Source organism: Carassius carassius, chromosome 50 (assembly GCF_963082965.1).
Source record: "Carassius carassius chromosome 50, fCarCar2.1, whole genome shotgun sequence".
Classification (NCBI taxonomy): Eukaryota; Metazoa; Chordata; class Actinopteri; order Cypriniformes; family Cyprinidae; genus Carassius; species Carassius carassius.
This window is the reverse complement of record NC_081804.1, coordinates 5,530,925-5,555,568: the sequence shown is the minus strand read 5'-3', so window position 1 is coordinate 5,555,568 and position 24,644 is coordinate 5,530,925. Positions and strand designations below refer to the sequence as shown.

General features: G+C 38.1%; 2 protein-coding genes across 8 annotated transcripts in view; both read left to right on the top strand.

The window, feature by feature from the left end:
- LOC132133717 (low-density lipoprotein receptor-related protein 5-like) overlaps positions 1-2,652 on the top strand; it is a 76,122-nt gene extending 73,470 nt beyond the window's left edge. The window contains exon 24 of the mRNA XM_059546638.1: positions 626-2,652. Within this exon, the coding sequence (XP_059402621.1) occupies positions 626-887 (262 nt within the window). The 3' untranslated portion in view covers positions 888-2,652. The remainder of the gene's footprint in view (positions 1-625) is intronic.
- A 3,075-nt stretch (positions 2,653-5,727) lies between these two features.
- LOC132133778 (serine/threonine-protein phosphatase 6 regulatory subunit 3-like) lies at positions 5,728-23,681 on the top strand. 7 transcript variants are annotated; one of them, XM_059546738.1, is made up of 26 exons: positions 5,728-5,881; positions 12,550-12,728; positions 12,876-13,109; positions 15,326-15,512; positions 15,587-15,724; positions 15,939-16,004; positions 16,411-16,523; positions 16,658-16,771; positions 16,854-16,983; positions 17,303-17,455; positions 18,193-18,351; positions 18,450-18,514; positions 18,631-18,746; positions 18,836-18,921; positions 19,041-19,127; positions 19,368-19,465; positions 19,820-19,874; positions 19,975-20,105; positions 20,187-20,308; positions 20,409-20,586; positions 20,930-21,024; positions 21,105-21,288; positions 21,603-21,620; positions 22,440-22,550; positions 22,784-22,870; positions 22,962-23,681. In XM_059546738.1, exons 3-26 carry the CDS (start codon positions 12,883-12,885, stop codon positions 23,011-23,013), a joined length of 2,772 nt encoding a protein of 923 aa, XP_059402721.1. In that variant the 5' UTR covers positions 5,728-5,881; positions 12,550-12,728; positions 12,876-12,882; the 3' UTR covers positions 23,014-23,681. The 7 variants fall into 7 exon arrangements, with proteins under 7 accessions (XP_059402721.1, XP_059402722.1, XP_059402725.1 ...); XM_059546739.1 differs by lacking the exon at positions 5,728-5,881 and adding an exon at positions 6,264-6,471 and having other exon boundaries at positions 12,879-13,109; XM_059546742.1 differs by lacking the exon at positions 5,728-5,881 and adding an exon at positions 6,264-6,471 and having other exon boundaries at positions 19,419-19,465.
- The last annotated feature ends 963 nt before the right edge of the window (positions 23,682-24,644 follow it).

Genomic DNA, 24,644 nt, shown 5'->3' with positions numbered 1-24,644 from the left:
GAAGGTAGACAGCTCATATCTGGAATGGTAGGGTAGATATGCTGACAGGTATGTAGCTTAAATATCTGGATAGTTAGGGTAGATATGCTGAAAGGTAGGTAGATAGGTAGATAAGAAGGTAGATAACTGGTATGGCAGAGTAGATATGCTAGTAGGTAGGTAGTTTAAATATCTGGAGAATTAGTGTAGATATGCTGATAGGTAAGAAGGTAGATAGCTCAAATTTCTTTTATGGTAGGGGTAGGTATGATGATGTGCTTTTAGTTAGATAACTCCGATATCTGGTATGGTGGGGTAGATATGCTGATAGGTAGGTAGCTAGCTCAAATGTTTGGTATGTTAGGATAGATATGTTGATTTATTCAATTAAATTAAATTTATGCATTTAGCAGACGCTTTTATCCAAAGCGACTTACAGTGCATTCAGGCTATCAGTTTTTACCTATCATGTGTTCCCGGGGAATCGAACCCCCAACCCTCTACCACTTGAGCTACATTTATGGATGGATAATTGCATAGATAGATAAAAGGATGCCTGAATGGAGGACAGATGGGATGACTGGACAGACAGATAGATAGGTCCAACATCTCAAGTTACTGATCTTCGAATGTTCGCCCTCCACAGGCCGTATGTGATGCGAGGGGTTGCACCCCCCACCACCCCCTGCAGCACAGACGTGTGTGACAGCGACTACACCACGAGCCGCTGGAAAACCAACAAGTACTACATGGACCTCAATTCAGACTCTGACCCCTACCCTCCACCCCCCACCCCACGCAGCCAGTACATGTCAGCGGAGGAGAGCTGCCCCCCCTCGCCCTCCACCGAACGCAGCTACTTCCACCTGTGCCCCCCGCCCCCCTCGCCCTGCACGGACTCCTCGTGACACCCAGCAAACGGCCACGCTTTGTAAATAGTTTTAAATAGTTTTAAAAGAAGAAACAAAGATTTTATTTTATTTTCCACACACTTTGTTCAAGAAACATTTCAGCTTTTTGCGGAGGGACGGGAAATTCATCCGGAATAAATGTACAGCAGTCGTGCCAGGACACTGCTTGCACAAATTAATTCAATTTTTAATAAGAGACCCCCCCACCCCCTCCCCCATATTGCTACAAGCTATGAATATGAACATATTGTTTCAGGATGGTTGTGATTTAATCATCTTTGTTTTTCATAATACCACTTAACAAGGAGTTTAGATGCAAACCAAATCCTGAAAAAAAAAATGCCAAAATCATCCGCTGCGGAGGAGTTGTACATATGTGTAATTAAGTAAATAATTTTTTTTTCCGTAATGGCCACAATATGTTGTTTTAATTATGTTCTATGTGAATATGATATGATTCCAAGCTTATGTTTGGTTTGTCCTGTTTACCAAAAGTATGTTTGCTGCTATTGTACATACATCTTTTACTGTAAATAATGACAAATGAAAACAGCCAGCTGAAATGTTTTGTTTATATAATGAGAACTGACCATAGACCATTGTAAAATTATTAATCTCTCATAGCTAAAGAGCTTTGGTTGTGTTTAGTCATATCTGAATATACATTTGAAACGCCATTACATTGAAGGAGATAATGTCTTGTTTAGATTTACATTTATAGGGGTAGTTCGGCAAAAAATTCAAATCTCGTTGTTCCAAACCTACATGGCTCATTTTTTCCTGTAAAACACTGAAGGAGACGTTTAGAGGAATTTCCAAACTGCTCTTTTCCGTAGTGAAAGTGGATGTGGACCAGTCAAAAGAGCAACATATGAGACTTTTACGCTATATTCCAAGTCTTCTGAAGATTACTATTGACTTAGTAGTCATTGTCACCATTCACTTTCATTGTACAGCAGCTTGGACATTCTGATAAATATCTCATTTTATGTCCTACAAAAAAAAAGAAGGTCATAAGGGTTTGAGATGACATGAGGGTGAGAAAATGAGGAAAAATGTTCATTTAAGTGAACTATCTCTTAAAAAAGAAGAAAGTCGCCTGCTTTGTAGTGAACTACATGGATTTTATAATATCTCATGGACTGAACTCGTTGTAGATGTTTTGTAAAAAAACTAAAAATAATAATTATAGTAATAATAATACAGTAAAACTAAGCTATGATTTGAACATGAGTATATATATGTGGTTTATTTTATCATGATAATGTGGTAGCAAACAGCTTTTTTAATGCAATTTAGAAAAGTGTGGTTTGAAATTCCCTCCTTTTTTGGTAAAGTTGAAGAATTGTTTCCCTCTTTAAAATGTTAATCAAAAGAGTAGATTTATTTTGCAGTTTTAACATGTTTTGTAGCACACATTGAAATGCCATGCATGTCTGTTTGATCAAAACCATCATGAAATATTTTTTTCTTGCCAAATTGAGCACTTATGGTAATTAGGCATCCATAAAAACTTAGAATTATAGCTGCAGAAAAAGATACAAAGTGAGTTGTCCTCTTAACTCAGACTGGTAACATGAGTTTTGTTTTTACAGTGAGCCGTGCAAAACGACAAAGAACAATGTCTTTAAAGGCAAATATTAGATATTTATGATATTAGAAAACTCAAAGATCATTTTAACAGATGACGCAGATTAAGTTTCAAGCTATTGATCTCATTACAACTGTTCATTGTGAATGTGACTGAATGGAGTTTATTTAGATTTTTCCACTTACACCAAGATGCTGTTTGCTCTTCGGTGCACCACCAATGTCTTTGTCTTGTGTACAAAAATGCCTCATATAATGCACACTTGTGACAATTTTTGTATCAAAAGCATTTTTATATATAATAAAGGTTCTATTTTAAGAAATGTTATATTGATGTCTTTTAACATCATGGTGCCAGTCATTATTCTTATATTAAGGCATATAACTTGCCATTTCAGCTACAAAAGTAAAGGATTCCTCAAATGGCGTGACTTCTTAAAGGCAAGTGTGTTATTTCCAACAATCCCATATTTGCAGTGACCGAGGAGCCCAAGGCTGCAATCAAGCAGCTGTTAATTGAACTGAGTTAGGTGCGTCTGAGTCCAGTGGTAACCCAACAAACATGAGGAAGAATGCAGAAACACTTGGGATCATTCTAAAAAGTGCGTTATGAAATGTTATTGTTGAATGTGACATTGCCTTGGTGGAATTGCATGTTAGGGTAATAAAATAAATGTGTGTTTGATCATTGCCATGAGTCCGATAGGGATTTCAGGAGTTTTGTCTTCTACTGCCCTCATGTGGATAAAACGGAACTAGGCCTAAAAATGATGTTAGTATCGCCCTCCTCACCAATCAGATTAATCCCTTATTTGTTACCCTGGTCAATTTCTCGAAATTTAGATACATATGAAGGCACATTTGAAGGCTGAATAAATAAGCTTTCCATTGATGAATGGTTTGTTAGGATTGGAATATATTTTTACAAATATACCCAAGTGACTTAAGACGTTTTGTGATCCAGGGTCACATTTCAGAACCTATTTAATGTTAGTATAATGTTCCACAACAGCAACAACAATAATGATATAATAATAATAATTCCATATAGAGTAAAATAGGAAAAATAAAATAGATTTAAATAAAACAAATAGGTTTTATCAATTTATACATTCAGAGATGCCCATGCTATAAAAACAGGGCCCAAAGTTTGTAGCTGCAGTAAGGAACTAAATGTACATTCTCCTTTCTCATTTCTCCTTCCTGTCTTCAGCCCTTGACAAAAGTAAACACATATTGTGAGGCTTCTGACTGGGCTGAGGGGGGAGGGGAGATGTCGACACCCCTCCATGTACCCATCTGTCTGTCTTTGTCTATGATCTGCGTAGTAGAAGAGCTATAAACACAGCTTGGAAAAAAGGCACATGAGAACAGACTCACATCATGAGGAAAAGCACGGCACCATCCTGGATCTTCTGATTATATGATCTAAAAAAAATAAAAAATAAGTGTGTAGCTTCAATACATGTGTGTGGACCATGCTTGGCCTAAATGGCAAGGACCAAATGATCCTATAAAAGCAATAAAACATGAAAATTGTGGGAGCTAGCTAAATAATGTCTAATGATGTAAAAGTAAATAATGTTACATTTAAAGATGCAAAAAGCTTAGGTTAAAAGTTTATTATTTTATTTTATTTATTGTTTTAATTGTTATTTATTATCATTTCAGCTACTTCAAATTTTTATATTTAATGTAATGTGTTAATTGACATTTTTGTAAATGTTAAATTTGCTAGCAATTTCCGAGTAAATCCTACACCATTTTTTTCAAAACTGAAATAAATATATTAAATGTAAATATAATAAAAAATTCTGTGTATATATAATCACCATGCTAATTAGTCTGTGATTAATGACCCCAAATATACAATTCCCTATAGCATGCAATTCTTTGTGCAGTTCTTTTTGAGTGTTGTTCATCTGAGATCTGCTTGACAGAACACGCAGCAGATATAGAAACAGAACATAAAGCTGGACCATAATCCTGATAACTGCCTCTGTCTGATGAAAGATGACATGAGAAGCGTCTTTCACACAGCCCCAGAAGCATACAATACATCCTAACATTTAGTTTACACGATTTTCATGATCTTCAGTGCAGAGAGGTCCTCAGGGGCAAGGGCTCAAATGTAAAAAAGGGGCTATATATATATATATATATATATATATATAAATATACACACACCCCTCTCTGCATGTGCCTGATTTTGAGTAGTAGAGGCAGGATTTTGTTATACAATCACATGCAAATGTTAGAATTTTTTTTTTTTTATTTTGTTTGTGTTTTACGGAGCAAAACCACTTCAGTAAAATAATGTTTTTTGTCATAGAAACCCACATGGCAGTCAATCAGACACAGTGGAAATGCAGTGGAATCATAGGGTTAATTTGACGCATGTGAAAATGTAAATCTAGCTTCTTTTACTCTACTCTGTATGAATCCATTGCAGATTTTGTTATGTGTATGGAACATGCAGCACAGAATCATGCATGTCTGAAATGCAGCTGTCATCAGCTGTAACAGATCAGTTCCACAGCCTGACGCTGTAGATTTATACATCACATTTAACATAAGGGTCACATGTCAGATCTTATTTGGCATGCTACACTAAACCTGTAATTGCCTGTCTGCACTATGACAGACTATAGAGCACATGACTTCTTGACCCATATTTTATCAATGGGCTCAAGAAATTGGAACACTTAAACACATAGAAAAAAAGAAAAGAAAAAGAAAAACCAGTAGAAAAACCAGGTTCTCCTATAAGAGATAATTCACCCAGAAATGAATTAATGAATTATGTATTTATTTATTTATTTATTTGTTTGTTTGCATGAACTATCCCTTTTAACGTTTGTGTTTTATTAGATGTGAATTATGTCATGTGAAATAATGTCTTATATATATATATATATATATATATATATATATATATATATATATATATATATATATATATATATATATATATATATAAACACGAACATGTCTTATGACATTTATTTATTAAGAATTCATTTATTTAATTTAATTTATTTATTGAGAATTTATTATATATATTATGTTATTTTATATAATATATCTTGAAATGATTAAACTCCTGTTTTATGCAATCAGTTTCATGTTGGTTTGCCATTTAACTAATGCCTTCCTTGAACTCCATTCAGTAATATGTGGTTCATGCACTGGTAGCTGATTGGACCACCAGCATGTCAATCACCGTGACGTCGTATTGTTGCTAGGGCGTTGCTGCAAGTAACGAGCCGGTTAAGGCGATTCTGAAAGCGACACTGTTGCTTTGTGCAACGTTGTGAAGAAACTATAACCGCGTTGTCTTTATATCTTGGATATGTTGAAATGTAAGAAATCCGTTCAAGGGACAAGCTCTCACAAAGAAGGTAAGACACATCATTTAGTCGTTTTTTTATCTCTGTACTTTTAGTTTTGAATTCGGTACTTGATTGACATTTTCGTGATCCAATCAGACGAGCGATTTTAAATCCAGCAAAATTCTATTGGCCTTAACTGCTGTGGGTGTGTCTTAATGGTTTAATTTCACTTAAATATAGCCTCAACATGTATAATTATTACATTAATTTAATTCCCACGGAGAGCAAACGGTTGCAAAGATGATCTCTGGTTTCGTGGCGTTTCTTAATCGAAGATTTACCCCACACAGTCCGAGATTTACAAACGCGACCAGCTTTAATTGACACCCACTATAGCCAATCAGCGTGCAGCAGTGTATTTTGATTGACAGCTCCGCTACCTTAGGTGGGGGTTGGGGTTGTTGAAGTTGAAACACCGCCATCTTGAAAAGTGAACTCTCCGATGGTCTCTCTTTCGCGCCTGTCACAATCTGTTATAAACACCTCATTCTTTCATACCTCGCCCCATTTTTTCTTTTTTTTTTATTCCGGTGACCGTTTTATCCAAAGGTTCGTCGGTCTTCATGCCGGGCTTCGGCAGTATTCCGCTTTCTTAATCGGTACGTATTTGTGTTGTGTGTGTCTCTGTTAGCTTAGCGTTAGCCAGTTACCACTTCTCTGTTTTGGCGAATCAGAGCAGCGTATATTTCCAACCATTTTTCACATTTAACTAAATTATTCTAACATTTCACGGGACTACTACATATTTAAACCAGCACAGACTGTAAGAAGGTGTCCGAACTGTAATATTGCGCCGGCGGAAGCTCCGTGTCGGCTAATGCCGGGGCCTGACATGCAGAAAAACTTCAGAAAGTCAGACACAAAGGCTGTTTGTCGAATCCTATTGAGCGGTACATAGACAACGTTTTTGGTCAATGTTAAGCGCATATGAAGGTTGTATTGGGATGTTCTAACGCGCCTGTGGTGCTCCAAAATGCTGTCTTGGTAGGCAGTTCAGTTGGGATTGATGCACAGCCAGAACACAAACGGACAAGACGCCTGAAAATGTTAATTGTTTTTTGAGATCATGTTATATTTCATATAAAATAGTTGTTAATGTGTTTCGTAAGGATCCCTGAAGGTAAGTTTAAAATGATAGAAATGGGGAATTATAGCAGTGTGGTGTTTGATACCTTATTTCTGTCTAGACTTTTAACACAGTTCTCAATCTCTGTAGCAAAGTTGTTTAGTATATGTGCTGATCACAGATCTATGTATTTACATTTATTTTGGCCCATCCACATAAAGATCACTACAATCTTACTGCGGTTTATTTCTAGACTTGGGTTATGTGATTGCATGGGAATGCTCCTAGTAGACCGTTAAGTATGAGAAGATCACTCACTCTTGTAAGCAGTCTAGCTGGTTTGACATGGCAGCACATTTTATGGTCCGGTCAGGGAAAACGGCTTTGCAGGCTTGATTCTGAGTGCAGCCGGAGGACTTGTGGTGGCGTTTTGGCCTTTGGGATGCTGGAGAGGTTTGGCAACACTTTTTATAGACCCTGAGAGGGAGTCACAAGGATTTTCTTCTGCTCGGAGCTACTCAAGCTGAATGGTACAGGTGATCTAGTGTAGTACGTTGTTCTTCGATCTGTTGCACTAGATGAAGTCTTCTAAAGTGAACCTGGAAAGACTGGGACTGAATGTAAATGTCTGGAAATGCTACGTGAGGAAGGAAGACACCAGTAAATCACAGCTAAGTAGTGGTACAAGGTGTTAGAAATGGTTGACATTCAAAGCAAGTGTCAAGATGTAGGCCTACTTGACAACCAAGTTATGTTGACATTGAACATGGAAATTTAGCCTTTTGCACCATTCAGGTTTCAGCACAGGTGAAATGTCCTTACTTTAAAGATGAAAAAGTAATGCATTCTTATAGTTATTTGATTATTTAAATAATTTTGAAAATCCTTATCCAGTTGCAGAGGTGTATTGGCCAAAAGTATGTCCAGTTTCTGTAATGTCTTTTATATGTCAGTGTTATGCACAGCCTTAATATAAGTAAAGCGATCTCAAATACAGAATATAATCTGTGGTGTCTGTGTTGTTTAATGCATGTATATAATTATAGATGTCCTATTTGGCTCACCGCTACATGTTAATTTAAACCTCAATGCGCTATGCATGCGTCACTGATAACTAGTGAGTTCAGTATCAGGATGTGCTTTTTTTAATGTTTTAAATTTTTTTTTAATACTGAGGGGAAAAAATTATTATACACACAATTTTTAATGTTGAATTCAGTTTTTGACCCCCATACTGACCCAAAAACATTATGCCAGTGGTTTTCAACCTGTGGGCCGATGGTATTGCAGGTTGGCCACCAATTACTAATAAAATAAATAATACATTTCATATATATATAATTAAATAACAAAAAATAAATATTAAACTGTAACTATGCTTCCACTATTCGAGCTTGCTGATTAGTTTAAGAATAAACTGCCAATTTATCTTAGATATTTTTGCTGCAAATGCTACAGAACAACAAATTCAAACATGCATAAATGGCTGTCAACATGTTCCCTCCTGACTGCTTGCTCCGCTGACTGTCTACCCGCTGCCGAGCTCTGCCTGGATCTTTTCCCGTTTTGCTGAGCGGTGCCAGCCCGAGCTATTTTCTGTTCATTGCCAGTTCATTCTAGGGCTGTGCGATTAATAGAAGTCATCATAAAATAACGATTTGAGCTTGAGCGATTTCTAAATCGCTTTATAGCACGATTTCCCACGGCCCTGACCTCCCGCAGTATGCTATCTGATCCAATCAGAATGCATTGCGGTGATTGCGCCTAGTGCGAGAAGAACAGAACAGACTGGGCATGTGCCTAACTCCAGGTTCACACACTGTCTGTATTGCACCTTTTTTCCGAGCCCATGTTAACGGATCAGAGCGTTCACACTGCACGCGGTAAGAGGCTAGAAATAAAAACGTGCGAAAATAATTAATATCTAGCACATGAGCATAGAGAGTTGTGAGTGCACAGAATGCAGTTTAAGTGAGAGGGGTCACGTTTTAAATGCGCACATTCTCGCCACGCGAGAGCAGCGTGTATCTGAACAAGCACGTCTGGTTTTGTGACAGAGCAAAGGAAATCTGCGTGCGAACAGAGAGATTCGCACTTGTGCGTTATTTTAATGTGCTTTCGCGTTACAATAATGCGCTCTCGCTGCTGCTTCTGCACTGCTTACACATACTGAATATACACTGCAAACGTGTGAACCTGTATAATGTATAACAAATCTATTTCAACACCTGAGGCACCGCAACAATTAATGAGCTCTATGAACAATGCATGGCAAAAAAGAAAAAAAAGTCCCTGGACACGGGGATTTATTTATGTTATTTCTTTTTTTGCCATAAGTCTATAAATGTTGTTACACCTTTACTATAGTGATTATTTTGACTTATGTCTGTTCTAGAGAGGTTACAACTTTTTGATAAAGCTCTTAATTGGTTTTCTTTTGGAAATGTTTCAAATTCATCCTAAATGCATTTATGACTGTAAAGCATACCTGAGTGCGTCAAAATTGTTTAAATCGAAATAGCAAAATTGATCCAAGAAATCACGATATGTTTTTTTTTTTTTTTTTTCCTCCATATCGCACAGCCCTAGTTTATTCAATAAATACAGTTAACAATCCAGCTTCTGAGTACTAAGTTATTAACCCAACAGCGGGGTCAGTTAATTTTTTTTTTTTTTGCAGTGGGCCGCGCAAACATATGTGTTTGGTTGTGTGGGCCGCGAGTTGAAAAATGTTGGGAACCACTGCATTATGCAGTAGTGTAAGCGGTTTCATTTTTGTGTAAATATTTTGTTGATCTACCCTGTGTCAATATTATTATTAAAGTCATATGATGGGATTTAAAAATTTTTCTTTCTCTTTGTAGTGTTACAAGCTCTTGGTGCATAAAGAAGGTGTGACTTTGCAAAAACTAAAGTCTCAAATCAAAAGAGATATTCTTTCTGAAAGTAACCACTCCCCCCTAAAACAGCTCACTCTAACACGCCCCCACAACTCTACATCACTATGCGGGAAGATTTGCATAAAGCCACCCAAATGTTCACGCTAAGAAAGAGCGTAACTTTTATTCTCTCTGTTGTCATCGCCAGAGCATGTGAGCGAAGCGGAGCGTGTGATGGTCGCTACGTTTTCCGCTCTATGGACGTACGGTCCACTCAGTTGCTCAATAAATAAATAGATAAATAGCAATTATCATGTTTCAACATTTCAAAATCTTACATTCTTCTTAATTTTATTAATTGTATTAATTAAAATGTATTCATAAACCTTACAGCCTACCTAAAAGGCAAAAACTGAAGAAGTGTATTTGATTTTCGTTCACTTTATTTCCATGAAAATAGCTGCCGTTGTTCAATAGAACATTCAAAACAGGTTCATTATGATGAAATGTGCGTAGATCTTTACAAAATACACCTGGATTATAAAGCCTGTGAAAAGTATACACAAAATAAAATGCACTTAAAGAATGCTTGGATTATGAACTGGGTTGAGCGTGCCGGCCTGAGCGTATTGAGCGAGTGGACCGGAATCTTCAGAAAGGCACACTTAACCCTTTAATGCGTATGATCACACCAGTGTGATCCGTCTTGGCTGGTCCCTGAAGCGAACGATCACACCGGTGTGATTAGAACTTTCAGTGCTTCGCGTCATTAACTGCTGAATTTAAATCCACTTGTATCACTGTAAATTGATGGAAAGCATGTTTGCTGGAAGATGGAAGGAGGCTAAAGTCAAAGCTCTTTCGGGGGAGCCTAGCCCAACCCCCCAACATGCATGTTCTGCATGCATGTCTGTGAATGAATGAATGGTTTGTTTAGTACATAGACTGAAGCGCATGACGCTTGCAATAATGAGGACATACAACATCACCAGAACTGTTCTGAGTCACTTCACAAGCATTTTACCGTTTCATTTGAGTAAAACCAGTGTCAATTTAAAGGTATTCACGGAAAACCGTCAAAACAGCCTCAACATTGCAAGTAAATCACTCGCATATGTGAATAAATTTTACTCAGGGCGAGTAAATTATGTCTATTGTTAGCCATTGGCTAATAAGTTCTTAGATTTTACTCGCCAGTGTGTGTGTGTGTTCGAGGCTATTATAAGATTGGCGCAGATATATTTTCACTCGCTGAACACTAACTGAGCGCTTCAGAGTTCTCTCTCCATCAAGCGATCTGTACTTTTCAATTCATCTCAATGGACGCACAGTACACCTGTATTTGCCTCTTTTACTGTCTATGGTATTTGCCGAACTGTAAACTCTGTGTGAAGGAGCACGACTCGCCGTCGCTTTGCTGATAGCTCTGTTTCTCACACATGCAAAGAGAGAGAGCGAGAGTCTTACCACGCTGAATCGACATGCTACATGTAAACTATATTCTTTGTTGTCTTCTCCTGTCAAAATAATGGAGTTCATTTAGAATTATTCATATTTTCGAACAAGCAGAAGATATGCCGGTTTCTCCAGTAGTGGGCGGAGCTAATGCGCAAATGTCAATTTCATTGGCTGGCACTCATCTTTTACCGTCCCTGTTTTGATTTCAGCAAATCAGTTCGACCGAACGCAGACAACTTGATTAATATTCATGAACCCAGCAGCTCATCAATCCATAGTGCATTGTATATTGTCAGTATGGTAGAATTAGTAGTATTATTATCTTTTAATAATAATTATTATGATCTATTACTTTTTTTTTTTTTTTTTTACAGAAACACTCAATGAACAAAAATATCTTAAGCATCACCACCAGTCTTAAGTTCAGATAAATGACAAATATGCATTCATTACAAATTCATTTTTAGATAAAGGCATTGTGCTAGAAATATTACTATTATTTTGTAAAATGTATGTGATACTGCTACTACTGTTAATTAACAATTAATCACACAATATTTCTTCCATGTTTTAATTTTAATAGCAAATCCCCTTTATTTACCAAAAAATAAAATGTTTAAATTTCATAAATTAAAAGACAAATTAAATTTGGGTGAAACTTGTTTACTGTTTTTCATAATTATATTACTTGTAGAAGAACCTAAACACAATTGTAAATAAGTATAAAGAATGGCATTGGTTTTATTTTTTGTGATAAAAAGTTATTTTTTTATGTTTTGCTTTGGTACCAAAATTGGTCCCGTGGATTTTCACTGGTATCGGTACCGAATACTGAAATTTTGGTACCGTGACAACACTATCTCCAATTATAATAATTTGATGCCAGAGCTGTCAAATGGACTTTGGGATTTAACCTGACATAATTGAGTCTCTTGTGTTAGAAATGATGTGCAATTTCCTTGTTAGGAAAACAAACAAAAATAAAACCACAGTCATGTGTTGTTTGTGTTGATAATTGTTACAGACCGATCAGAGGAGTTAGTCTGGTGAGAGTGACTGTTGTGTTGCTAGGTTGTCAACATCACAACAAGGAACTTGGTTTTCTTTAAACTTTTGTCTGTTTTTCCCGCAAACAAAACTGCCGTTTGTTTTGTGTGAACTGGTGCATTGTTTTTGTATTAAATCAGACTCTAGTCATATTAGTTGGGTTAAAGAAAAGATGTATTTGTTCTTTACCAATAACAAATACATGTTCTGTCTGTTCTCTGTTGCAGGTGTGTGTTGAGTGTTTATGCTGTGGCAGGGGACATTTCTGCTGCATGTGTCCTTTATTTAAGGGTCTGTCCAGTTTCTGCCGCCTGTGGTGCCTGTAATGGGCCAGAAGTCCCAAAGAGCACAAGCATTCTTTTATTTTTAATCAGAGTTTTTACCCTCTGGTCTCTGCTACACTCAGGTAAGCCTTTTCATAATTAGTCACATTTTAGCTTCTCTACAGTCAAAGTGATAATACAAAACTCACAAAAAAAAAAAAAAAAAAAAAATCTCATAGATGAGCAAACCTAATCTGAAAACCATCCCCTCCTATTTATTAATTCCTCAGCAGCACCATGTTTTGGAAGTTTGATCTGCACACGACATCCCACATTGACACACTCCTGGAAAAGGATGATGTTACGCTGACAGAGGTGATGGATGAGGAGGATGTCTTACAGGAGTGCAAGTCTCAGAACCACAAGCTCGTGGACTTCCTGGTGAGGCCACAGTGCATGGAGGATCTCGTGAGCTACATCACTCAGGAGCCCAATGACGATGTGGAGGAGAAGATCAAATATAAGTAATAATAACATTTCATTCTTGCTCGACAAAAATATGGAATGATATTCCGGACTTTATTCAAAAGGAATTGCAAATTGTATTTGCAATTGCGTTTTCACTTTGTGGACGCATAAAATGTGACATAATCCAAACGCAAATGCAAATCGCGCATTACCGTTTGCATTTTCGTTTAAGCGAACGCACAGTGTCTGCCAAATTTAAAATGGAAATGCAAAGTCCGTTTGCAATTGTGTTTCTCATATCTTAGGAGCTATGAGACTGTCATTTAAATAGCAATATTAACTACCACATTTGCCTTTTCACTCTCTCTGCACTGTGCATGTAAACTGCCAAAACTCAAATGGAATCGCAATTCCTTTTGCATTTGAATTTCCAACGTCTACACGGAAACCTGTCAATCAAGTGACAGGGGTGGGGCCATTTTATTGGGCGTGTTTGCACTGGGAAGTGACGTCACTCACAGTCGACGGTAATAAAAGAGACAATTGATATAATATTTAGTTTCATTTGTAATGACTGTATATATACACATTTTCCTGAACCAAGTACATTTCTGCTGCTATTATTATGTTTAAATGGAAAATGAAAGGAGGCAGGGGTATTTCATATCCTTTTTTGTTTTATTGTAAATATACAGTGAGGAAAATTGCAGTAGTCAAGGCGAGCTGACTGAAGTTATCATGTACACTGCTGTTTGCAGAATTACCGGACCTGCGTCCTCACAGACATCACACTCCCGAGTCGAATGCACAAAGTCTGAACTACCGAGGATGCATGTCCGAAATCAGCGTCTATTTGCCTAATCTTCCAGGTGTTACGGTTTAACTGGTTACCGTGTTATCTGGTGACCAACTTCCTGGTTCAGGACAGGTCTCTGCTGCAGATGTGCTGGAACGACGGCAGCAGACTCGGCAATTCTGAAAGCACAAACTGACATGATATTAAGTGTTTAATAAACGCAGACTTGCTCACTGCATGATTCAGATATTCTTGTAAAGATTACAAGTTATTAGTATGATCGCCCGTTTCACGGCAGAAGTAGGATAAACAAAAAAATAAAGTACGTCTGTGATGGTGCGGGTTTCGAACACGCGCTAGAAGACGGAGCACCGCGCCGCGAGTCACTAACCACTGAGCTACCGATCTAGACCAAATCAGCTCCAGATTTCTCGATTGAAGACAGGACTCTCGGCCTCACATCGTGCTACTGCTGAATCAAGGAAATGCGACCGTGTTTACCTATTATGAAAATAAACCATAGCAGACCACTGACCACATTTTATGGTTCATGATGTTAAAGAACATTTCATAACGTCTCAGACAACTGTACATTTGTGGCTACTGTGGTTTAATTATAAACACTATCGATAACTCATATTTACCATAGTAAAACATGGTACATTTTAGTATGATCGAAGATATAAAAATTCTTCGAGAACAGACTTGTATATGTGCATTCCCAGAAGAGATGAGAAATGGATTCGTGTTCAGCACCACAAAAAGAACATAAAGTATCAATATCAGGAAACATCTTTTTTAAGTAAAGCTTCACAGGATAGAAAAGATGAAGTAATTTTTAAGACACATCCTTAACCCTATTGGTTAAGTATTTAGATGACAAAGTCCACACTAATTAATTAATAATTATTTATTACCGTCGACTTTGAGTGACGTCACTTCCCAGTGCAAACACGCCCAATAAAATGGCCCCACCCTTGTCTCTTGATTGACAGGTTTCCGTGTAGACGTTGGAAATTCAAATGCAAAAGGAATTGCGATTCCATTTGAGTTTTGGCAGTTTACATGCACAGTGTAGAGAGAGTGAAAAGGCAAATGTGGTAATTAATATTGCTATTTAAATATGACAGGCTCATAGCTCGTAAGATATGGGAAACACAATTGCAAACGGACTTTGCATTTCCATTTTAAATTTGGCAGACACTGTGCGTTCGCTTAAACGAAAATGAAAATGGTAATGCGCGATTTGCATTTGCATTTGGATTATGTCACATTTTATGCGTCCACAAATTGAAAACGCAATTGCAAATACAATTTGCAATTCCTTTTGAAAAAAGTCCGGAATATCATTCCATACAAAAACATTTGTTCTAGAAATTGCTGTGCTAAGCTTCTTCATGACTGTTTGTTGACTTATGTTGGATTTCTTGTTTGAGGTCTGTTAAATGGAGGTGTTGCTTGTCTTTTTATTTAAAGGTATCCCAACATATCCTGTGAACTCCTGACTTCAGATGTTAGCCAGATCAATGACATGCTCGGTGAAGATGAAAATTTACTGATGAAACTCTACAGCTTCCTACAGAATGAGCCTCCCCTCAATCCGCTTCTGGCCAGTTTCTTCAGCAAGGTCCTGAGCATCCTCATTGGGAGGAAACCAGAGCAGGTATGTGATCAGACATACTGGTTCAGATTCATATGGATGCATAAAGGTGAACTAAATCTCCTTCCTGAATCTAGATCGTAGAGTTCCTCAGGAAGAGGGAAGACTTTGTGGATCTGTTGATCAAGCACATAGGGACCTCGGCCATTATGGACCTCCTGCTCAGGATGCTCACCTGCATCGAGCCACAGCAGCTTAGACAAGATGTATTAAATGTGAGTTTTCATACTTACATGAAAGGTTTTCATGATGTTGCATCTCTGTTTTGTTGGGGTAAAAAAGCAGTTTGGTTTTGTGCATGCATAAGTTTTTGTTTTGTAGATACAGATGTTTTTCATTTAAATAGAGCAGGAAATTCATCACGGATTAGTCATTTCACTGTCATCGTAATACCACCTCACAGTTTCCTCTTCATCTGTTCTCCTGCAGTGGCTAAATGAAGAGAAAGTTATACAGCGGCTGGTTGACATGGTGCAGCCGTCACAAGACGAGGATGTAAGTGAAGTCCAGTAAAGAAATGTAATGCATTTAAAAAAATATATTTATTTTTCAAAGTTGGAGGGTAAAAACATGCAATTGCAACATTTCTTTTTTTTCCTTACATTTTTTCATTTATAAAAATAAATAAAAATTGATATATTATTTATATTGTTTTTTGTTTAAATATTATGCATTTATAAATATTACATATTTGGCCCTTCATATTAAAAAATTTGGGCGTCTCTGATCTAAATAAGTTTGAATTTGAATTTGTTTAAATTTTTATTTTTGTGGTGAAATGTTGGGTTTGAGGGAAAAAAAAAAAAACACTGCATGTCTGACCAGCCCTTGTTGTTGAGTCCTAGTGACCCATCCTTACTTGCTAGCTTTGCAACAATAAATGCTTGTTCCCTCCACCCAGAGACACTCAAACGCGTCTCAGTCACTCTGTGAGATCATTCGGCTGAGCAGAGATCAAATGTTCCAGGTGCAGGGCTGCTCAGAGCCCGACCCTCTGCTGGCCACACTGGAGAAGTGAGTTTTCCATCTCAATAAAATTCCTTCTAGTGACTTTAGAAAGCTGCATTTTTGAAGGGATTAAGGTTGAGCTCTAGTTTCAGGCACGCTAATGCTGTAGTACTGAATGGACTGTTTGTCTGCCTTTTCAGACAAGAGACGGTAGAGCAGTTGCTGTCAAACATCTTTGACAAAGAGAAGAATGAGTCTGCCATAGTCAGTGTGATCCAGATTCTTCTGACCCTATTTGAGACACGGAGACCAGCGTAAGTTCATTTTATTATTTTTATATCTGTTTTCATGGGTCCTTGTTCATATTTGAATATCCTCCTTGGTTTTTCCTTTCAGGTTTGAAGGCCATCTGGAGATTTGTCCCTCTGGAATGAACCACCCTTCATTCTCTGTCAATCAGAGTATCCTAGATGCTGTCAGACCCAGGCTGAAAGATTTTCACCAGCTTTTGCTCGAGCCCCCAAAGGTGAAAACATTGTGAATGTCTGTTGGCTAAACTTTGGCACTTTATATCAGCTGACCTCACTTAGACAGTAATCTCCAAATTCCTAATTACATTTACTTTTGGACAACAGCAACACTTTGTGCCTGTACAAATAACCTGGCAGAATCTTGCCCTTTTAAAGAAAAGCTTGGCTACTGCACACAGCCATATATGTTGGATTAATATTGTTTCTATAGTTGTTTGTAGTTGTTGTATGCTATTTTGACAAAGTCGATTACAGTGTTGTATTTTTAGTATTTCTTGTATGTTAAATCAACTTTTTATTATTTTATTTTATTAGAAAACTGTCTTGAATACCACATGGGGAGTGTTGGATCCACCAGTGGGAAATACTCGTCTAAATGTGGTGCGACTAGTGACCAGCCTTCTTCAGACCAACACGCATATCATCAACCAGGAGCTCATTGCCCTCAACACACTGGGAGTCATACTAGTGAGTGATTGAGATGCAATTAAGAGTGCTGTGATTGGGGGGGGGGGGGGATTCTTACAATTTAAAATAGACTAGTTTTTTTAAAGTGTAATTAATTCTTGTGATGCAAAGCTGAATTTTCAACAGCCAGTACTCCAGTCTTCAATGGCTGCATTTACATGCAACCAAGTAATCCATTTGTAAACAGCGGTTTACATGTATCCATGAATGGATAAATATTAATTCTGCTGTTAAAAACAATTAAAGAAACAGTGTAGGAGAGTAGTTATTATGTGCAAACATATATACGCAACATGTGACATAAACGCACACATCAACCCAATCACTTCATTTAGCATTAATGTATACACTACAATAAGATTCATCAATGAGAACGAATTCTGTCCGATTGAACCAAAAATTTGTGCATGTAAACAGCCAGTGTCCCATGATCCTTCAGAATCCTTGTTGTAGTACTTAATATTTTGGTGTAAATTTTTTACAAAATCGGTGTTCTGATATTCTCTGTTCAATTAGATATCAAAAGCTCATTAATTTCAAATACAATGTTTTGTTACATTATAAATTACTGTCTTTTTCAGTTAATTTAATGCATCTTTGCTGAATAAAACATATTGAAATTACATATTGGAACGAACCTGTTGTCAAAAGATTTAGTTAAGAAAGGATGTTTGTATAATACAATCTCTGCTTGAATGCAAAAAATGTTCTAAAATAAATTTCTCTTTTGTCTCAAGGACATGTACTTTAAATACTTGTGGAATAATTTTCTACACACACAAGTAGAAATCTGTACGGCGATGATCTTAGCGATGCCTTCAACCCAAAGTGAATCTCCTGAAATCAACAGAGAAAACGACCAAGAGCCCATAAGAGAAAACATCCTTATTAAACATGTGAGTTTATCATCCCATCCACTCACTCGCTCTTTGGAAACAAGCTGTTTGCTTGACAAATCAACGTTTAATGTGTCCTCCTCTCTTCTGACCCGCAGCTCTTTCAGAAGTGCCAGTTAATACAAACAATTCTTGATGCCTGGGGATCAAATGAGAAGGAGCAGTAAGTAACTCATAAATCTGATCGCTTGCGTGTGAAGGAGAGGAACCATCCTGTTTACACATCTGTGACTCTGTGTCTGAAGAGGTCTTTACTAAATCCTTCATCTGTTTCCTCAGGACTGAGGGTGGGCGGCGGAGAGGTTACATGGGTCACCTGACTAGAATAGCAAACTCTATAGTCCAAAACAGCGACAAAGGCCCCAATGGGACACAAATTCAGCAGCTCCTCTCAGGTTCGTTCAAATGCATATAATTCTTTTAGTTTTTTCTTCATTTCAGTCTATTTACAAAGCCTTTTCCACTTACATTTGCACACTTGCAGAGCTTCCAGAGGAGGATAGGGAACGATGGGAAGCGTTTACTTCAGGACAGCTAGCAGATACAAACAAGAAAAACACTGTTGACTTAGTAAGTGGGCTCAAGTTTCATTTTCTCGCTTCCAAAAATTCTGCTTCTGTTTTATAATGCTTATAAAAATATATTTGACATCAAAACTTTTTTTTTTTTCTTCCCCTATCCATTCTCAGGTTAACACACACCACATACACTCATCCAGCGATGATGAGGTAGATTTTAAAGACAGCGGGTTTCATCAGGACTCCTCCATACAGCAAGTAAGTCTGTGCCTGAATGAGCTCACAAAAGCTGCTATTAATTGTAATATCTTAATGATTCCGTTAATGGCACTGCTTAAAATACTTAATCCATTTCGGTTTAAACTGTTAATGCATTTATAATTGTTTTAGTCCTTTAAGTGCTTTTTGATGCAAGACGCTTAACTGCTATCAGCTGTTTTGAAATGAAGCTTCTTTGTAGTGTATATGTATCATTATCGTTGGTCCTGGGTTTGCCAGGCCTTTTCTGATTATCAGATGCAACAAATGACGTCCAATTTTATTGAGCAGTTTGGCTTCAATGATGAAGAGTTTGCCGATCAGGATGATGTCGGGGAGTAAGTACCTTTCGTGCATGATGCTTTTTAGATTTAACGCCATTTTTGCTGCTAACAAATCAATTGGGAGGGTTTAGCGTTGTATGTGGGGGCTTTTGGTTAACGTTTTATTTTTTGTTGCTTTTCAATGAACTCACAAAGCCTGTTTCGGTGGGTTGTGTGTGTTAAATCATGGATCATACATTGTAGATTACTTCTGATCACATAAGTGTGTCTGTTCTGATTATCCATGTGTCTTGAATAGATTGGTGGTGTGTGCATGGTGACTGTCAGTAATGCTGTAGGTTATGGGTGCTGCTCTTGGTCTTAAGGGCTTAACTAAACTAAAACCCATTCTTTTTTTTAACCTTGCAGTATTCCCTTTGATAGAATATCAGACATCAATTTTTCCTTGAATACAAATGAAAGTGTAAGTATATGAGATATTGAATCAAAGTATTAGATTATTAGCTGAATGTCTTGTAAAGCTCATGATGTGTTTTCATAGCTTTTTCCTATTGTGCTTGTAGGCAAACATGGCACTCTTTGAGGCCTGCTGTAAGGAAAAGATCCAGCAGTTTGAGGATGCAGGATCGGATGAGGAAGATATCTGGGATGAGAAGGACGTCACATTCGCACCGGAAGCTCAGAGACGTCCCAGGTATTGTAATCCTTGGAACTCATCAAGCAGTGTTTTTCATCATGCCAGCATTTGGTTCTCCACAGCTTTCTTCCTACACAGGAGCTCAGGAAGTACAGATAGTGAGGATAGTACGGACTCTGAGGAGGAGGATGGGAAGCGAGACCCATTCGAATCCACCAACGCCACCTCTGACGACAGAATGGAAGTGGACTCTGGGGATGGTGAGAATAGAAATGATCAGCTACCATGTCTATCACCGTTTAGTATTCAGCTGAAGGTCAAGGATCATACATCCTTGTTCTGTGTCTTATTTTGTTTCAGGATCGGTATGGACGGCAAATTTTGATGACATACCTATGGACACAGGCAGCTCCACGGCTCCCAGCGCACCGGTCTCAACATCACCGACTGCAGTGCCCGAACCTTCGGGCTGGAACTCTCCAAACACTGCAAATGCAGAGAGAGGTTGGGCTGACTTCTCCAGCCTCACACCCGTCAGGTACATTCACATGTTTATGCATGTTTAAAATGCACTGATTGTGCTTAAGCACAAAACCTGTACGGTCATGTATCCAGGTTTTTTTTTTTTTTTGCATTGTAAACTGAGAAGATTTTGGGTATTTAACAGTCTTGTGCATTGATTGTAAATGATACCCACCATAAATAAAAAACTGTGTATAATAAGACACACACACTGCATTTATTGTAATAGATTTGTTTTAAGTTCACTTAAAGTATACTTTAAGTAATGTTAACTAGATATATTTTCTCATTTAAACTCAGTTGAATGAATTAGCATCAGTAAAATGTAAAAATTAATTTGTTAATTTTTCTCCTTTTAGTCCCAAGGATCCTTTGAGGAGCAATTCCCCTGTAGCCATGGAGACCAGCATAGAAACAGACCCTCTGGGAGTCAACGCGCCCATGCAGCAAGAAAGTAAGAATAGACCCTTTAACTATTCCTTCTGTCCATTGGTCAACATGCAGTGCTTGGAATAAAACAATGGTGTTATTTAGACACAGAGGAGTGGCTTCCCAACGAGACCACCCTGACTTCCCCTACAGGGAGGGTAGGGGATGGCTTGGACCCTGAGGAAGAGCCTGTCAGTGACCGCATCACAGAAACGGTCACCAACGGCTCTATGAAGGAGACAGTCAGCCTTACTGTAGACGCCAAAACTGAAACTGCTATTTTCAAGAGGTGAGTCCTGCAGGTTTCACACACAGTGCCTCACATCACTTCCTCTTTTCCCTTTTGAGACACAAGCTTCACTTCACTCTGCATGTAGACCTGATCTTTCCTTGTCACGTATCCTCCTCCTCCTCCTGCACCTAGAGCCAGCGAGGCCCTGGCCGCCCACCGTGTCTCTTTTTAACGGGGGCTGTTAAGATGCAGAGCTTTGTAACATCTGTTTTGTCTGTTTGAGAACACAAAAAAGAACTATCTTTCCTTCTTGAACTGCAACTCTTACAACATGAGCTTCCTCTCTCTCTTTGGCGTACTTGTGGCTTCAGAGTGTTGAAATCGTATTGGTATGTACAGCCAATCAGGGGGCGTGTCTTGTTCTGTTCGGTTTTTCCCATGTCAGCCACTGCGTTTTGATTTGTAACCATGTTTTGTTTGTTCGTATGTTTGTTTGTTTTTTAAACAGTAATGTATCCATCACCATTTGCATGTTAATATCAGATGTACTGGATGTTAACGGCATGAAATGCCCCATGGATCCTTAAAAGTAGCTCATTCTGATCCCAAAAGTTTTAAGCCCATATGTATCATAGTCTTTCCAACACCGCAGGTAAAGATTTATAGATTTGTATCCTTTGCTGCGGTTTGGTCCTGTGGCTCTTTCACAGGGCCCTTTTAAACCAGGGCTGTGTAAGAACTCTAATTTGTGTAAATCAGTCTGATAAAGGAGGATGCATCTCTGTAGACCTTCCCTAGTCGAAAAATCTGCCCTGTTCTTCCTGGCATGAGACTTTAGAGGAGGTTGTAATTAATTAAATGACTGTTTGGCCCGATGCCACCCCAAAGGTTAAGATTGCTGGCATGCGATCACTTTGTAATATTACTAGCTTTGAATTTACAGCATCATTTCACACTCACATACTAAACAAGCTCATCGTCTTAACCAGTTGTTGTGTGGTTTATAGTCACTCCCGTCTCCGTACGTCATGCTCGCATCTTACTTGTCCGCCAGTCCCCATTTCAGAACATTTTCTGTTTTGGCCCATTGCTTTTAATGTGGTCCGTTCCATTCTGCATGTTTGTCCAGGGATTTTAAATGGGGCTTTTATTCTTTAGAGTGTCAGTGAACACTCTTTAAAACGCTGTCCTCTCTGATCGTCCTGTAGCGAAGAAGAGACACGATCTACCTCTGATGACGCATCTGCAAAGTTGTTTGTTGCAGAGAGTGGGGAAGTGGAGAAAAGCAGTTGTCCTCCTAGCAACTGTCAGAAACCAGGGTAAGAGTCTTTTATTTAAAGGAAACGCCAATGTTTTTTCCATATTATGTTCTTCCCTCATCTTAAGACAAGTTGATGTGTACCTTGTCCCGTCTCAGTGTGTGCACTCAATCGCTGTAGCGTGCTTTGCCACTATGCAAAATAAAACATGGCGATTTTAAAAATGTTTCTATTTATTGTGTGTATAAGGACATTTTTTTTGTTTAACCAGCATTCACTTTTTTTTTCTTCAGTATAAAGCACTTAGAAGAGAAAGCAAAATCCACTTGCAAAGCTCTAAATGGTCCTCTTGAGGATGCGGCTGCTATGGACGAAGCCAAGTGAGTTCTGTGCCCTCCACCTTTTCCCATTTCCTCTAGTTTAGTGTTGCATCCACCTCTGACATCAATCACCTCTCTTGTTCTCAACTAGATCAGAGCAGTGCACAGCCAACCCCGAGGCAGCAGTGAACGGTCCAGCATGATGAGAGTAGTGCTGTCAGTCAGCTCCTGCCACGTGCACACCCCTCCACCAGGACCACCCGGAGAGACCAGTGCCAGACTGGAGCCCCCCAGAAACCACCACTGCTGCTGCTGCTGTCTCTTACTCCAGCACTGCACTGATGCCACCAGATCAGGACCAGCAATATTCATATTAGACAGTTGTACAGATAATTTGAACTGTTATGAAGAGAAACATACTCTAATGATTTTTTTTTTTTTGGCATTCGTTTATATACTATTGTTCTTATGCGGTGATTGTTTGACATCTTGCCACTTAAAAGTGAATAGTAATGTTGCTATAGTTAAAAATGATTGTATGAATAAAAAAATATTTTATAAAAGACAAATGTATACAGAAAGAGAGGATTGATAACCGAAATATACCGATTGGAACATTTAATGTGTGACCAAAACATAAGCTGTCTTTTTGATAGGATTTTCCTCTTGCACAAATCTGCTTTTTCATTTCTGAGTAAAAGCAACAGCTACCACAGAAATCTTCAATTGGCAACTTATGTCGGTCTGTTTTATTTTTACGTTTATTATCAGGGGACGCTGATTTGAGATATTCAGAAATGATTTATTTTGCCACCAGTGTTATTTGTAAATGTTTCTTGTATCCTTTCAACATGAGCAACATTTGGACAAATACTTTTTTTTTTTTTTTTTTTGGTATAGTTTTTAACTTAATTTATTCTCAAAGAGATGGTTTGTTATAGACTCAGCCCCTTGATGAAATTCAGATCTGGAGTGAATGCACAGATGGGTCTCCGTTTGCATGTTCTCAGTAAGAGTGATTCTTACCTTCGGGCCTGCATTCAGTACAGCCCAACTTTATAACTGTTCTCCTCTCCAAACAAGTCCACCTTTCTACCTGAAGAGTGATGGGAATGCAGCATATTCCTGGTAATGCTACAATGATCATGCATCGACTTTTTTCTTTTTGTAATAAAACGCTATCTGTGCCAGCTAGAAGGAAAAGGTTCTGTCTGTGAATCCAACATATATTTCTGAATGCAATCAATCATGTTGTTGATCTGGCTGTCTGACCTAGGATCCTTGAATCCATCAATACGGTGGATTGATGATCCTCTGTCTGCTGGCTGACTCTGTTTCTGTTTAGGTCTGATTTATCAGGGAGTCTTCAAAATGGGTGATTACAAAAGTCCTGTGCATTGTTTGCTGGATGAAGAGACTAAACAGCATGACCATTTATAAACGGAGTGCAGATCAGAACACACTGCATTTTTGCTTTGAAGCCGACAGGTGGCAGTAAAGTAATAGCAAAGTGCGAGTATTTGAAAAGGGCTTTTAATACTCCAATTTCGTAACTAGGGGTTTGCTTTGTTTTTTAGGTTGTAAATGCATACGTTTTTTTTTTAAATCGGTAACAGTCATTAATATAGCGAGTACTGGACATAATGTAAAACAACAGTCATTTTTAACTCTGCAAGTATTTTAGAATTTTATCCGCTATGAAAGACTGACGTGCCGTTTTGGCGCCACAAACATTTTTCCTACATGAGATTCAGGTTCGGTGAGAGATACAGACACGCGCTGTGTATAAGTCTTGTGTAGGTTTCAATTTAAACCCTTTTCGACAGCTAAACAA